At 33.0% G+C, this 16,787-nt stretch overlaps 2 protein-coding genes across 2 annotated transcripts; one reads left to right on the plus strand and one right to left on the minus strand.

The window, feature by feature from the left end:
• Positions 1 to 1,329: 1,329 nt before the first annotated feature.
• Positions 1,330 to 5,674, plus strand: LOC108460982 (PP2A regulatory subunit TAP46-like). Its single transcript, XM_017760714.2, has 9 exons — positions 1,330 to 1,657; positions 1,735 to 1,857; positions 2,091 to 2,177; positions 2,364 to 2,468; positions 2,568 to 2,729; positions 3,582 to 3,617; positions 3,726 to 3,797; positions 4,599 to 4,879; positions 5,137 to 5,674. The coding sequence occupies exons 1-9, from the start codon at positions 1,562 to 1,564 to the stop codon at positions 5,381 to 5,383; spliced, it is 1,209 nt and encodes a 402-aa protein (XP_017616203.1). The 5' UTR covers positions 1,330 to 1,561; the 3' UTR covers positions 5,384 to 5,674.
• A 3,061-nt stretch (positions 5,675 to 8,735) lies between these two features.
• LOC108458235 (starch synthase 1, chloroplastic/amyloplastic-like) lies at positions 8,736 to 16,111 on the minus strand. Its single transcript, XM_017757548.2, has 15 exons — positions 15,297 to 16,111; positions 12,794 to 13,149; positions 12,534 to 12,611; positions 12,330 to 12,454; positions 12,078 to 12,159; positions 11,732 to 11,905; positions 11,367 to 11,448; positions 10,945 to 11,036; positions 10,801 to 10,863; positions 10,628 to 10,717; positions 10,020 to 10,144; positions 9,828 to 9,936; positions 9,687 to 9,742; positions 9,329 to 9,368; positions 8,736 to 9,198 (listed from the first exon to the last, which is right to left on the minus strand). The coding sequence occupies exons 1-15, from the start codon at positions 15,607 to 15,609 to the stop codon at positions 9,040 to 9,042; spliced, it is 1,944 nt and encodes a 647-aa protein (XP_017613037.1). The 5' UTR covers positions 15,610 to 16,111; the 3' UTR covers positions 8,736 to 9,039.
• Positions 16,112 to 16,787: the final 676 nt, after the last annotated feature.

A 16,787-nucleotide genomic window follows, 5' to 3' on the forward strand; every position in this document is an offset into this window, starting at 1 on the left:
TTTAATATTCTTTAGAATTTTGTATTCTTTTAGAATTATTGTTAAAAATGTTGTAAAAGTACCGAATTGAATGTTTTAGGTGTAGTTCAAAGATCAAATTGGATATTTACCTTTAAATTAATGTGTCACCCCACTTTTCCGTTAAAATTGTAATGGCCATTAACGGACGAGTGATGAAAACATTATAAATCGATAACTTTAATGACTAAAATATAACTTTTTATAGTTCAATAGCAAAAAAATTATAGCCAAATTTTAGTTACCATTTTGTAGTTTTTACAATTCTTTAAGACTTCATTTATAAAACTTATCTTTAATTCTTTCTATGTTTCATTGTACCAATTTTCAAAACAACGGCATTTACTGTACTAAAAATTTTGGGGTATTACAATTTTAAAAAAATATATCATCTATTTTAATTTAAGAACTCTCCAAGCTAAATATCTTCGAAACAACATCATTTAGTATATTCAAAAATTTGAGACATTACAACTTTAAGAGAGTATATCATCCATTTTAATGTAAGAACTCTCTAAATCAAACACCTAGACCACACCGTCATGATTGTTGAGTTCCCTAATGGACTAAGGGATAAAGATTTTACTTAAAACTTTTTTTTTTAAGAAAATAATGATTATTCATATGTTTGGTATTTTTACTATTTTTATCGAAAACAAGTAAAATAAATAAAATTCAAATTTCTATATATTTAACTCGAAATTAATAAATGTTTAATCATAAATACTTTACTATTTCACTTATCCTTTAGGTCATGCGATCAATTCACAAATCATATTTATATAGTAATTTAAATGAGTACGTATGAGAGTGTGTATTTCTTTCACTCATAATGACTGTGATATAATCTTTTATATATAAAGAGATGAAAAGGCACCGCTAGAATTTCTCAAATCCATTTTATATAAGAGATAAATCATTATTTAACCTTTGAATTTAACAATTTTTTAATTTAGTTTTTGAATTTAACAATTTCTGTCATTCTTGAAAATTTTAAATATATATAATCTAAAAAATTACTAATAAATTATGAAAAATTTATTTTTAAAAAATATTAGGTAATCACGTTTCAAATCTTAATATGACATGTAATCATACCTTAATAAAATTCAAATTCAGGGATCAAATTAAGAAAAAGAAATCCAAAATTCTGAGTGTAATATGAAACAAAAAGTTTCAGGGACCAGAATAAACAAAGTGACGAAATTGAAGGACTAAATGTTACTTATTCCTTGATATAATTGACGTGGCGAAACTTAGATGGAGATGGCCATGCCTAGGCAATGACGTTACCCACACACTAGCTTCTATAAATACAACATCTTTCATTCCTTATTGGTTTCCTTCGACTTCTCTTTCAACTTCCACTTTCTCAGATGAATTATTTTTCTTTCTTTGTAGAAAAGGTGTGATCTTCAATTTAGCCTCAAGATTACTCAAATTCGAAACCATTGTCACCCATTCCATTCAAGATTTTCTATTTTGTTTTCTTCTTTTTTTCCCAAAGTTTTGGTATAAATTCTAGGGTTTTCGATAGTCACCCATGGGTGAACGCAAAGTGGAGGATATGTCGTTGTCAGCTCTCTTCGAACAAGCTCGTAAGATCCATCTTACGGTCACAGAGTCCGGTGCTGATCAGGTACGACCTCTTCTTATGCTTGATTCATTGTCCTTTCGACGCCGATCTGATGAATATCAATTCCATGGGTTCCGCAGGATCTGGTAAAGAAAGGATGCGAGCTGCTGGAGAAGTGCGAGGACATGATAAGCAAGCTAGGGCTTTTCTCATCCAATGAGACCAAAGATGATATCAGCACCAACAATCTCAAGTACCTTCTGGTAATCATCTATGTTTTCATTTCGCTTTTCCTTATATCACTTATACTTAGTAACTTAGTATCTCAATTAAGCTTTCTTTGAAATTTTGATTCTTATTTCTGTAATTACTTATTCTCTCTCTCCTTAAATAACTTGGGAGTTATTCATTCTTCATTTTTAGAATAATTTGATAAAGTAGTAATGGCTGTAATTTAAGTAGTATCTCAAGTTCTAACTGTTGTTTTACCCTTCAGGTACCGTTTTATCTGGCAGAGCTGACGGAAAAGCTTGCGCAGGAGGAAAGGATACAGATTCTCAAGATTTCGCAAGCTAAATTGAAGGTAAAGTTTGGTTCTCAACGTGAATTCAAAGTGTGGTTGAATGCTCATTTTGAAAGTTTTGCCTTAAAGATAATATTTAACGAATGTTGCTCTTGTAATTATTTTTTTATTCGGTTAAAAGTTTTAATTTATCTTTTTTTCTCTTGTATGTCAACTGGAATTTAATAAACTTATCGTGTCTTCTAGGAATTCATTTCATTTTGTGAAGCAATGGAACTTGTACCACAGGAAGAGTTGGAAGCTTCTGTGCAAGGAGCTTCAAATTCTTTTGCTGACCGAAGAGCTTTGAAGGTAGTAATATTTATTTTTGCAAACAACATGAAAATCTGTCATTATTTTATACATTCCAGATAGTTGAGTTGAATGGGTTGCTTTTGTGCCTGTTTACAGATTGCTCGTTTTAGACGCCAAAGGGCTGCAGAGGCAAAACTTACAGAAATAAAGGAGCGGAAGGAGCGGCGTGGACGTTCAATAAAAGCAGCTGCCTTATCAACTCCTGTGGAGGTTGGAGAGGATGATCTGCTTGATGATGATGGGGAGGAGGAACGAGAGGTTAGTTTTCTGCTAGAAATACCTTCTAAACGAATTTAGATGTGGCGTTACTGTTAAGACTTCCCTATTAGACGTCAAGCTTGATGTTATCTTGTGAAAACCTGTGAATACATGGAACTTGTGGAAGGTTTGCATGTATTGGTGACAAGGAATCTCTTGGCAACTATTTTATTAATTTTTTAAAAATAAAAATCATATGTAGCAAAGCATTAGTTAAGGCTATTTTCTAAGGTTACTTTTGAACTGTTTTCTTTTTTTTTTTTTTTTATTTCTTGTGCTTTTGCTCATATATCAGGCACTGAAGGTTTAATTAGGGCCATTAATTGATAAGGCTTCCCCTGAATTGTTTTATATTTATTTCCTGTGTTTATATGTTTTATCATAAGCAAGTTCTCAATAGAGTTGTGATTCTGTTCTGAGTGATTGGAATCTAGTAGTTTTAAATGTTCTTGTGAGGTTATACTCACTAAGTTAGAGTTGGACTTTTTTCCAACTTGACTTTTACTTTTTTATAACGCTATAACAGTTTTTTTCACCCCTGAAATCTGATGTAAATATGATATTTACCTACTGGATATTACTAGGACCCACTCCCGAATTTCACTTTGCAACTACGCATACAAAGGAAATATCAGCTCCATCCTTTTTTCCTTAAATTATGATTATGTGCTTTTTACCTCATGAAGTCTGCTGCTGATACTGTAAATTTGGTTATTTTGTTGTCAGAATAAATGTATTATGCTTTGAAACTGAAATGATACACCTAATGCTTATTATTGAAGATATTAGCTGTTCTTATTGATTTGGCATAACTATATGGTATCCCTAAAAGATGGCATATTCCTTGTGCAGGCTTGGCTTACTACTATTTCATTGGCTATTTGTAAGGTTAGTCTTACATACATTTCAATAAAATCTGCCATGTAAAAGCTTAATTTTTTCCCTCATCATAGCAATAACTTTGTAACCACTTTGTGCATGATACTGCAATTGTAGGCTTTTGATCTGCTTGAAATGCTGAAGAAGGAAGAGGAAATGCTTTCTGCGATAAAGGAGAAACAGCTCAAGGTATTAATCTGCTTAAATGATCTATAGCTTTAACTGTTGTATTCAGTACTTGTGCTTATTTTTCCTAAAAAGTGTAGTTGTCTGCCTTCTGAATTTTTTAGCAATGAGTTAGCTAAAATTTTCTACTAGATGATTTAAAGCTTTGAGTAAAGCACAGCTTGTGGATTCACACTTTACACTCACTTAGGAGATGTAGATCATTACTTTTAAGATAAATTTTTTATGATGTTAAGCCTCAGAAGGGGACATCTAAAGGTTCAGTGCCAAGATTGACACTGTTAAGCCCCATGAAGGAATTGGTTACTTATTTTTTCTAATAAATAGAAGAAACATTTTCCCCTGTTAGAGGTATCTTAGCCCTTAAGTTCATTCTCTAGGCATGCTACTTGGCCAACTGGCCTTTGACGTTGGAGCAAATTGGAAATTCTTCTACAAATTTTTGGAAATATTTAACTAAATCACTGAAGCAGAACATTGTTGTTTAAAGGATAAACATTACTTGATTTACTGTAATCTTATCATTGCGTTGCTGCCCAACCATAACTTGTTACAATCTGCCATTAATTGGTGACAATGCTCAATTTCTTGTGCATTACTCTGGCCAGTGCAGTAATGGCCAGCTTTCCGGTAGCTTGTGATGGAAAAGATAATTTTTTTTTTTCTTTTCTGGAGTTTCAGAAATTAAATGGCTGTCTGAAGGAATCATCAAATTGCTTCTTTATATTTCTACTCAAATTTTGACAGTATTTCTGATGAACCATTTTATATTATGGATTGATGGTTATTTCTCTTGTATTTCAGGAAGGGGAAAAGGAATTTTCTCAGGCTATCCTTGATGATCGCACCAAGAAAGCAGAGGCATGGCATCGTGATGCTGCAGCTCGTGCACGGTATACTCAACCTGCGGCACCTATTACTTGTGCTACATTTGCTCAAGATGTTATTGAAGGAAGGGCAAATGTATCGCAAGCACATGAACACAAACATCAGCCAATGATCTTTGGACCACAAAGCCTTATAGGTGGGAGCCTAACAAGTGAAAGGGAAAGGATGGCAGCACAGGTTTTCCAACCTGCTTATAGGTAAATCCCTGTCCTGAAATACTACTACTACTTACTTTTTGTTTTATTGTCGGGGATGAAGGACAGATTTGGGCATCAAATTATGTTTTTGTTCAAACATCTTTCCATGTTATCCCTTCCCTAGAATATTGTGTTTCTTGTATGCATTGTTTTTAATTACTAATAAAATTAACATATTTCCATGTTATCCCTTCCCTAGAATATTGTGTTTCTTGTATGCATTGTTTTTAGTTACTAATAAAATTATTTTGTTGTAGGATGCCAACTATGAGCATCGAGGAAGCTGGTCTGAGGGAGATGGAAATGATGAATAAGTGGCAGGAGAGGAATGCAAAAATGTTTGAAGAAGCAAACTCAGCATGGTACAAGGACAAACCAAAGATGGGACCAAGTGAAGATGATGAAGACGATGATGCTGCCCAAGAGAAGGCACGGGCATGGGATGACTGGAAAGATGACAATCCTCGAGGTGCAGGCAATAAAAAGCTTACACCCTGCGGGTGAAAGTGACAAGTAGTTCCCATACTGCTCTTGCAACGTATTCTTTCAGGCCTACTAAATGTGGTTTTAGGGATGTTTCTTAAATATTTTATTTTGCTTATAGGTTTTGTTCTTAAAAGAATTTTGTTTGTTTGCTTTGGACTATATATAAAATGCAATACATCAACTTGATTGTATGTAGGTAATCACCTAGTTGTCAACTTAGTATATTGTTTTAGGCTTTAAGAAAATGTTTAGTGCCAAACTTTGGGACTGAGAATTATATGAAAAAACAAGCTTGAGTCATGCATGAAACATTAGAGATGTCATGGTAGATATATTACCTGTCAAATGTGGAAAACAAGTCATTTCCAGCGGCACAAAATATCCACAAGCCCAGAAGAGCCTGATTAATCCAAACATTTTGTATTGTCCATATTGTGTTGTTGCACCCCTAACACGCCCTCCCTACACGTAAGAAAGAGCATTAGTTTAATCATTCAATAATCACTAAGTTGGTTCATACATATGAACAGATTTAACACTTGATATCTAACTAATGTGACTAAACTTTTTATTTTTTCTCGACATTTTACAAGTGGTTTACTTTGAGCATCAATTTTTTATTCAATACTCAATCATTTTGAGCATATGATATATTGTTGTAAAGGTCTAATAGGGTAGAATATAAAATCATAATTTTAATATTCAAATCTTCACATTTACTAATCGAGAATATGCCTAAAAACTTCCAAAAATCTATTGTTTCCAACAACTCATAGCACAAAGGAGTGTGTGCATAGCTTTGGAATTGGATTGAGCCTTGGTTATCTTTTTCATCCCATCTTTCTTCTTCACTTGGTATCTCCAATGGGCCTTTTAAGATTATCCTCCAAGCACCATAATCAAATGTTTGGACAAAGATTTTATTCTCACTTTTCAATTGGAATGGTTTTCTTCGTGGAGGAGTGGAGGACATATGACAGAATGACCTTTTTGAAAAGTTGTTCACTTTGACTCTGACTCAAATTCCATATAAACTCAATATTTTTCGCTTCAAATATTTTCTTTTGATGGTTAAACCTTTGATGAAGAACAAGCTCTAATACCAATTGTTAGGCCTAAAAATTCTAAGATGGGGTGAATTGGTATTTTAAAAATTTTTATAAACTTTTCTAAATGATAAGGAAAGGGAAGAATGGCTTGGACAATTCGATTTATAGTAATTTGAATCCAATTGCCTACCTCTACTACCTTGGTGTACCTCAATCAAGACTTTCCAAATTTACTATGCTTGAATTACCTTTCAAGGAAAAGGTATAACATTTACAATCCTGTCTTTTTCACAAGGCTAAGATATAACTTTTCCCTAGTTTTTATGGCTTAACCAAAACTCTTTCTATTTTTTGTGGCTCAACTAAAATTCTCTACAAATCACTTAAGGTTTTATGCTTCAAAAACCTTAAATTAAGTAACCTTTTGTAGGTAAAAGAAAATATGTAAACAATAAAAGCCTCTCAAAGGTGTGTGTATACAAGTGTTTAGCTCTCTCAAAGAATCGAAATGAGAATGATAAAAATATCTAATAATAAGCACCTAAGATATATGTACAAGAGAAAATTAAGAAATAAAGAATTTAATTTTTCTTTGTTTTGATGTTCTTCTCAAGTGCCTTCAAGTGTTCTTGACTTGAATATATACCATCTAATTGATTTTTGGACATTTGGAGCCGTTGGAGGAATTTATTTCACACATTTAACAATATGTCTTGAAATATATAACCCTTGTCTCGAGATAGGAAAAACAAATATGACCATTGAAGCCTGAGGTCTTGAGACACAATAGGCATGTTCGAGCCAGTTGACCATTTGTCTCAAGACAATTGCATATGATTGTCTCAAGATAAGGCTTCCCTGAAGCATACCATAGCTTTGAGACACAATAGGCATGTTGCATATGCCTCAAAACAATTGCATATGATTGTCTCAAGATAAGGCTTCCCTGAAGCATACCTTAGCTTTGTTGTTGGCTAGTCTCGAGACAATATGCTTTTGTCTCGAGACAAGATTGAGAACCTTAAAAAATGTGGTTGAGAAACATTTTAAAAGACTTAAGGGCTCCCAAAAACTTTTGTAGAAAGTTTAAGTCAAGTAGAAACTTTGTTTTTGAGTTTGTAGTACTTGAAAATATATTTGAACAATATTAACCCATTAAAATCCAATGGTTATAAGATTTTTAAAAAAAGTTGACCACTACTCTTTTATTGAGTAGGTATTGTTCCTTTTAAAAAAAATTATAATTTAAACATTTTATAACTTTTTTATAAATTTTATGATATTTTTAAATTTTAAAATGGTTTAATTGATTTTTAAAAATTTGTTCCTAACACCTTTTTTGTTACTCTTTAGCCTTATTACTTTAAAAATTATAATTTATTTTCAATAAAAGAGTAAGGGCCAAATTGAATAAATGTGTAAAGGTTGAGAGCTAAATTTGTTACTATATATGAACATCAAATTTTAACAGAGTAATTGTTTTACTCACTCATCTAGTGTACATAGGCTATATATAATATAGGAGGATTTCTAGTTCTTTTAGAGTGAAAAAGTCATTCGATTTATATGGAAAATCATAATCAATTAAACTAAATTGATTTTTTTTTCCATTTTTACTGTTTGGTGTAAATCATCGTAAAAATAAAATCAGATTTTTTTTTATACAAAAGAGGGATTAAACCTAAACAAATTAAAATAAAATCACCCTACACTAAATAAATCATCATGTAGAGAATGAAGGACTCCATCTAACGGTTGCATGAATATAAACTTATCCAAAGGTCTTGAGAATGTCATTTTTGCCAAACCATTCACTATCTTGCTGGCATATCTGAAAACGTGTATTAAGCGAATTGTACAGTTACGCTGGATAAACTCCTTGATGCTATGGATCACCGAAGATTTGGTGATGATTATATTGTATTGTTTTAAAGAGGTTAAAAAAATCAGTTAAGTGGAAAATAAACAACTTATGTGGTCTAAAAGTTGAACTTAAAAATGTAATTTATTTACATTATATGGAAGTTAAAAGTATTAAATGTATCCATACAAAAAATCCAAGTACTAATTTAGTCTTAGTAAGTTGATTAAACACGCGTCATTTACAATTCAACTCTCCAAGTTTTTCTTTATAATATATAAATATATATATATATATATATATATATATCAAAAGCAACCTTGAGTAAATTATAAATCAATTAATCTCAAATAATTCCTTAAACTAAGTTTTTTTTTAGAAGCTCAAGTAAATTGTAATACCCGACTAAAATAAATGTATGAATTTTTTAGAAAAATAATAATACACATAAAAATGGGCATATATCCAATCCTAAGTACATCAAAATATTCTAAAATTAAACATAACGTTTTAACATCTGACAAGGCAGTAATGTCTCTATTATTCTGTTTGTAAAAATTACAGTGGTACTTTTGTAATACCAACCATATATAATTAAAATGAAAATAAGTGCATTTTGCAAACTAATTACTCTTATCAACAAAGAATAGCTAACGGCAGCTTATACCCAGACGGGAAGGAAAATACATAATAGTGCCTACTTGTACGTCCTTGCCCCTGTGATTCATTAACCATTAACAGGCCTCGAGAGAGATGTATAGAATTCACATAATGTACGGCGGATCAATAAGGGCCCACTCAAAAACCTGCTCGTATTGAATGGCAGCATTTTCCCAGGTGAAGTCCTTTTGCATGCATCTTCTCATCAATCCCTCCCATGTTGACTTGTGATCTCTGTACGTCCTTATTGCTGTTTTTAGCGCCTGCTCTCATGAAAATCGAATTATGTCAGTTTAGAAGGCCACATGAGAAAAAAGAGAATTCACAGTTAAATGGCAGACCCGCCATTGCTAAACTCGTATAAAGATGCCAAATAAATAGCATTTAACTTACATTTAGCATACAGTCTTTTGTGAGCGGAGAAAAGGCCCACCTGTCAGCACAGTTCAAACCATTGTAAGAGAAAAATTACATGTAAGTGAAACACTTACTAAAGATATGTCGGATATCCAACACTCGCCCCTAAGTCTTAGTTCTTTTGATATCAATGCAGTTGCATTTTTTAATGAAACATAGTAGATGATTTTAATGAATGTTTGAACCACAACTGAAATCTTAACTAGGGATTTGTTTATCTATTTTGATTAAACAACACTTGGATTACTACAAAATTTTCAACTCAGTAAAAGAATTTAGATGTTATACACCATGTACTAAGTTGACGAAAAATACAACGGTAAAGACTGCATACCCTGTGCCTTCACCTCTACCTTCTCCAGCGTACGGATTGAAATTCTCTACTGTGTCCTGAATAAGAGTAAAGCAGAGGCATGTAATGAAGGTCAATCAGATAAAAGCAAATAACACGAGATAGCTACTGTTTTTAACTCACTCTAAGTCCTCCTGTGGCATGAACTACAGGGACAGTTCCATATCTCATCGCATATAACTGATTTAGTCCACAGGGCTCGAATCTTGAAGGCATCAATAGTATGTCACAGCTGCTCAATCCAATACAACAACAACAACATGTTTATTGATATCTTTATTAACATGTTAAGAATAAATAGAAGTTTCTGATTACCCTGCAGTGATCCTATGCGAGATTGGAACACTAAATCCAACCCAACCACGAAATTTATCTCTGTAAGTAGTCTCTGCTGATCTCATCCAGTCTTCGTAAAGTGGGTCCCCAGAGCCAAGCATTACCTAAAGAAATTTTGGAGTTTAGTTCTCCTGTAAGCTACAAAAAGAATAACTAGAAAAACACCAGAAAAAGGTACAGAGAGGCCACGAGGCAGCACCCTAGACTTAAATATTGTCAAAGAATATATGCGTATCAGTAATGCACCAAATTACCAAGGCCCGAGCAATTAACTAGGTTCATACTCCAAATTACCAAGTACATTTCAATTTCAACTTAACTGAATCACGAGATTCAATACAACTTGAGGAAGAATGATATTAGTATTGAGGACCAGCTTAAAATGCTTAAAAGAGTCATGGTCTTCTACAAGGGCAAATCTTCTTTTATCTACTTCGACACTAGAAAATATGAAAAATACCCTTCAACCTAAAAAGGTCGCCATGATATTAACTAAAAGGAATACATCCTTGAATACACCATACAAATTAAGAGTAGTTCTACTTTGCACTTATTATGGTTGTTAAATAAATAGAAAAGTCACTTACAAATTGTACATCATCTTCCATAAGTTCTGGAATTGCCCAGTGGATCAGGTCAATGCCTTTCTGGTAGTCCAGTCTCCCAATAAATCCAATCTGTAAATACGAGCTTAGTGAGACATGAAGGAAAGACTTGGTTTTTTCACTACCAAGTCTTCCAACACAAAGTAAAATCTTACCAAGGGACAATCAGGCTTAATTGGAAAACCAAGTTCCTGTTGGAGAGCAGTCTTGCATTGAACCTGAAGTTTACATTAGTTCGGATAAGAATTCAGAAGAGCAACATTTTTTTACTATGAACGGAAAACCAGAAATTAACCCACCTTTCCAGATAGAGAAGCAGCAGAATAATGGAAAGCAATATGCTCATCTGAAGATGGATCCCATTCAGCAATATGAATGCCGTTTGTAATTCCTGATCATCATTGAATGTTCAGGAAGAGTCGGGTTAAAGAATATCTGTAATTCCTTCAGAGACTAAACATGATTGGAGAACACAAGTTCCGAATGCCCCACACATGATCAATGCATGTAATTTTCGATATAAGTGAAGAATATGGACAAAACTAAGACCTAGATAAGGGCCATACTAAAATGCAGATACCACTAAAAGTGGGATGTCACATTAAGTTGTGTATGAGAATTAACCTTCACAGCATTTGCATGTGCCTTGGCCTAAAAACCTTTAGAGTTGTACAAAATGACATAATGGCCACATTTTATTCGAAAAGTAGAGAAAATGTACCAGTCAGAACACTCCTCCGACTGCTTAATAGCTGATTTAAACCATATCCACCTTCAACAGTTGTTATTTCCCATGCATAGCCCTGCAATTAACAAAATATAGTCAACTAAAGCCACCTTATGAAAATACTAAAACTGCAAGCTGTAGTTCAAACTTATTAAGTAGAGGATGGTTTTTACATTTTAGTTGCAACTAATTCCCATAAGGAAGCTCAGACGTTCAGTGGCTCTTCAATCAGATTTACATGATATATGATCATAACCATCAAAATAAAATGTAACATTGTATATTCAAAGAATTAACAACATTATATATCAAGAGAGATATAAATGTACTGTAAATAGTAGAATATGTAAATAAATTACCTTACTAACGGTAAGTATTCGATCAGATGTCACAATGGCACCCTTTAGAATATTGACAGCCTCTCCCGTGTCAAGTGCATGTGTCCTTGCCCATGTAGGAAACACCCATTCCAATGCCCCATACCAGTTTGAAGGCAATCCCAAATTCTTAAAGGTTGCTGCAGGTTCCACTCCCTTTCATATAGAAAACAATATATCTAAAATTATTATTTCAGAAATGCATGCAATTTGATCTACAAAAGTTCAGTTTAACCACTTTTATGAACTAAAGAAATCAGTCTTCTTCCAGAGAGAATGAGAGAATCAAGAACAAAGCAAAAGGAATAACAATGTGGAAATTATCTACCTGATGAGCAAGGTTATGAATTACAAGGATGCTCCGAGCATCTTTATAAACACCAAATGGACGGTATTTGGCAGCCAAAAGCCTGCAAAATGTAACAAGTAAGATCAGCAGTTCCAGAAAGATTGCAAACCTTTGGAATCGAGTGTAATATGAAGTATCAAACTAATCATTGGTAAAACTTATGCTTTCTAATACTTGAAATAAAGTCTGAGTATAGCAAATAGATGCAACAATAAACAGGCAAAATCTTACACCGACACGAGACCAGCATGCCAATCATTGACAAGGAAGAGACACTTCTCTCCATAGGTATACCCTCCCAATGGAAGCACTAATGGAGCTTCACATGCTGCATGGCAAAGTAAAGTATACCGAAACTGTAGAAAAAATTGTCATTAGTGAATAAAGAAGTAATAAGCAATTTCATATTCAACCAAATACCGACCAAAACTTTACCTGATTATCACCAAAAGCACCATGACTATCGCCATATGGATTTCCAGGTCTATGGTAAGAAGGATGGTCCACAAATACCTTATAATGTAGGGAAACCAATTAACATGGTTAGAGTCTTCTCCCACCAACCAACTTGACAAATAGATGAATGGAAGTTATTAATAAAAAACTAATTTCCCTCATGATTCGCTAATGAACAATCTCTTTAACAACACATTCATTAGAGGAGGTTTAGATTAGAAGCAGAGACTAATTCTTACCCAATCAACACCCTCCCGATACTCATGGAAGAATGCAATCTCTTGTTCCCCTCCAAAACATTGTAGTTTGATGCGTCGATTTGCATCAAAGACACGTGCAAAATTTTCATCTGCAGACGTACCATTCAGGTATCTTGGGGAGACAACCATGACTCTGTGTCCACGGCTAGCCAGCTCTATAGGCAAAGAACCACAAACATCTCCTAATCCACCCGTTTTTGAATAAGGCGCGGCTTCAGCAGTAACAAAGACAATATTGTAGGTTACTCTGGTTTCTATTTTTTCTTTTTTTATTTCCTCATCTTTGACTTTGGTAACAGTTGACACAACTTCAGTGTCAATGGCTTCATTGTCACCTATGATCCAAGTTAATAAACTGCAGTTAGCCACAGAAGGCCATTTACTCCTTATGAACAAGATACTGCTACAGTTACCAGCTAGAGAAGATCAAACTAAAGTGGGCAAGGTGTAAGAGTCAAAGTAAACTCCGGAGCAACAACACAACAACAGTAATAAAAGATATAAATTTACACCTTAGATATTGTTTCAACATTATAAAAAGAAAATGAAAATGTGGAGGTTTAACAGACACAGGATAATCTAGAAAAGTGAAATAAAATCAGAAGAAAAACTTTGGCAATGACAAAATGGAAAATAGGACCATGCGTGTATTGTTTTAAAAGTTTCCAAATAGTCAAAAGTTTGCATATGACAGCCCCTGCAAGAATGAGTATTGCTGATGCAAAGATTGTCGGATCATGCTCGCAATGAGGTATTGCTAATAACCATAGATTCCAAATTCTACCAAATCCAAGTTTTCATATATGAATCTTGACCAACAAGAAGCTCAAGATTCATCAATAAGAACATCTCTCACTCAACTCTACTTTGATACATAATATTAATTAATTAAAGAAAATTTAATAACAAGAGTAATAAAAGCTATGAAACATGAACACTTCTATCAGGGAACATCCAAGTGTGGGACATGTATTATGCAACAAAACACATGTTAGACACATCAGGACATGTCAAAGAAAAAAGAAAAGGCAAATCAAACAAACAGTCGAAGTATGATCAAAACACGGTTAGATACATTTAGACACTTAGACACACAGTTATTTATTTTATTTTTCAATATAGAATCAACAATGAACAATGCAGTTCTCAACTTCTCATGATTTGATTTTTGTAGTATTTAGGTTTCTAAACTTAAATATATTTTCTACTTGCCTATTAATATTTAATTAAAAGTACCAATTTTACATTTATATCATACCATATAAAAGTAATTTATTATAGATTTCCTAATCTTATAGAAACTTTCATATTAGAGTGTCCACACCTATATGTCACTATGCTTCGGAAAGTTAAGAGTAATGTTCTGAATATGATATTTATATTAATAAATAATGAAATGATTCGATTTTCAAGTAAACGAAATTGGAGTTAAAATTGAACGACAATAATACAAGCCATGCAATAAACTAAGAAATGACACAAAATAATAAGAAAAATAATTAAAATATGAAATGACACAAAAAAAGAATACATGAACCTAACATAGATACATGAATGCACCAAAATATACATAAAATTTGTTACTAAGTAACACATAAAAACTTAAATCAATTCATAACAATTTAAACACCAAAAAGTAATACGAATACAATGTGAACATACTTTTTTCCCTTAAAGTGAACCACTATGATAAGCTATGCAAAATATGAGATAAAGCAAGATACACTACAAACACGACATGAAAACATAAATTATCTTCTAAATTGAATTATTCTAATAAACTATGCGATAGACAAAATGACACGAACACAACATGCCTATACGAGCACGATAAAATATAGGAACACGAACATATACAATAATAATATGAACACAATACAAAATACACAGACGTGATGTAATCGGCATAAATTATTAACCTGTAAAACATAAATAGATAATATTTAAAATAAAAAAATAAAGAAATAAATTAGATGTTCCCATGGGGTAGCTTTTATAGATGGTTACAGATATAGACAAAGTAGTCAATTTTGTTCCATGGTCCATAGATAGACAGATTGAGAGGGACCATCTGAACCTAAAATGCACGCAAACAAGGAATAGTTTGCCTGATGAAAGTGAAATACACGATTGAGTATTTTAGTTAACACTTGACAACGTTGTACTTGATTGGCCCCATTCCACCCCATCCTGGGTCAGAGAGCATGTGACTGATTTTACTTGTTGCTCATTCATTTGCCTTTCCTATTTCTGCTTCAAGATTCTTTTTTAATGATAATATCAGGGAAAAAAAGATGGAGTATAATATGATAAAATATGGAAAGTTCTAAAGAATTCTAGCAATCATTAAATAATACAGAATAAGCATAATCTTCTTCCAAACAAAAGCAGTATCGTCAAATGATCATCGTAACATTATAATTGAGCATCATTTCAATCTTGAATAGAATAAAAAAGGAAAAAATCAGAGTAACAAAAATACCAGGAATCAAGTTTAAGCCAATAACAGAACCAGAATCATCTCTGTCGATGCCTAGCATAAGTCCGGGCTTTACTGGGCTGGAAATAGAACCAGAATTTTCTTCTCCTTCAATTGCACTAGAAATAGAACCTTCATTTCCTGATTTTTCAGATCTTATAGCCGTCAATTTCCTATTTTGAAAATTTCTTTTCAACAAAGGACCGAAATCCAGTTGCCTAGTACGCCTAAAACTGCAACATGTACGAGACGATAATGCAATATTGGTAGATAATTTGCAAGACAATAGTATACGAGTTAGTTGAATGGACGCCATTGGAAAACAGGGAATTTTGAAAGAAACAGTGAAGGAATAAATAATTAGATGAGAAGAACACGAAAGGAATCGTGAAACAGGAAGGACCCGGAAAGAGCAAAGAGCGAAAGGAAAGGAAAATCCGGGAAAATAGAAACGCCTGTGACTCTGGTAATAAATAAAATATCCAAAAAAAAGGAGAACAAAAATCAAACTTCGTCCTTCCCTTTTTTATAGTGAAGAAGAAGAAGAAGAGTGAGAGATCCAGTAAAAGCGCGAAAGCCAAGAAAATTGGATGACCTGAGGAGATCCATATGGCAGAAGCGTTTTACTAAAGTTAAAGGACTTTCTCCATTGATGGAATAGAAATTCCCTACGTGTCAATCTAACAAGCTCTTTCACGTGAACTCTGCCTTGGAGCTTGGGACTACCGGTTTCATTTCATATATCAACCGCAATATGAGATCAGATGGGTGGGCGGCTCTTTACTTACCCCAAAATGCCCCTAACTTATCCCCCACCCTAATTTGAATTAATATTTTATCCAAAAATTATACCTATATTCGGTTTCAATTAGATTCATCCCGAGGATTTGAGTTTTTCGAAGAGTATTTAAAGTGTAATTTATTAAATAATCAATCAAACTTTAATAATAATTAAATATTAATTTTAGATGTTAATTTATCATAGAGAAAAAGTATATCCATGAATTAAGTTGTACATGGTGACCTATATGCCATAAGATAGGATTAAAACTCTACCAAATTGAAATGCTCACATCCCTCAAGTGGGTGATTGTGCGTTCTCTTATTGTAAATCAAGTCGCTCACAACAAGTTAACTCTTGCCATAAGCAGGAGACAAAAGCATATTGTGAGTATATGCAAATCACAAAAGTTGCATTTGAAAAGAAATGTGTTTTGAAAAAATTACCTGCCTTGTCTTTAGGCTTATACAATTATTAGTATAATTAAAGCACATATTGTAGTAAACTAGAAGTTTACAAATTCAAATACATTTACTATTTGGCATGATCAATTAGGCCATCCCGAATCATTAATGATGTGAAAAACAATTGAGAATTCACATGATCATTCATTGAAGAACTAGAAGATTCTTCAATTTAAGAAATTCTCATGTGGTGCTTGTTTTTAAAGAAAATTTTTTACAAGAGCATCATCAACTAAGTTGATATAAAAT

Source organism: Gossypium arboreum, chromosome 4 (assembly GCF_025698485.1).
Source record: "Gossypium arboreum isolate Shixiya-1 chromosome 4, ASM2569848v2, whole genome shotgun sequence".
Lineage (NCBI taxonomy): Eukaryota > Viridiplantae > Streptophyta > Magnoliopsida > Malvales > Malvaceae > Gossypium > Gossypium arboreum.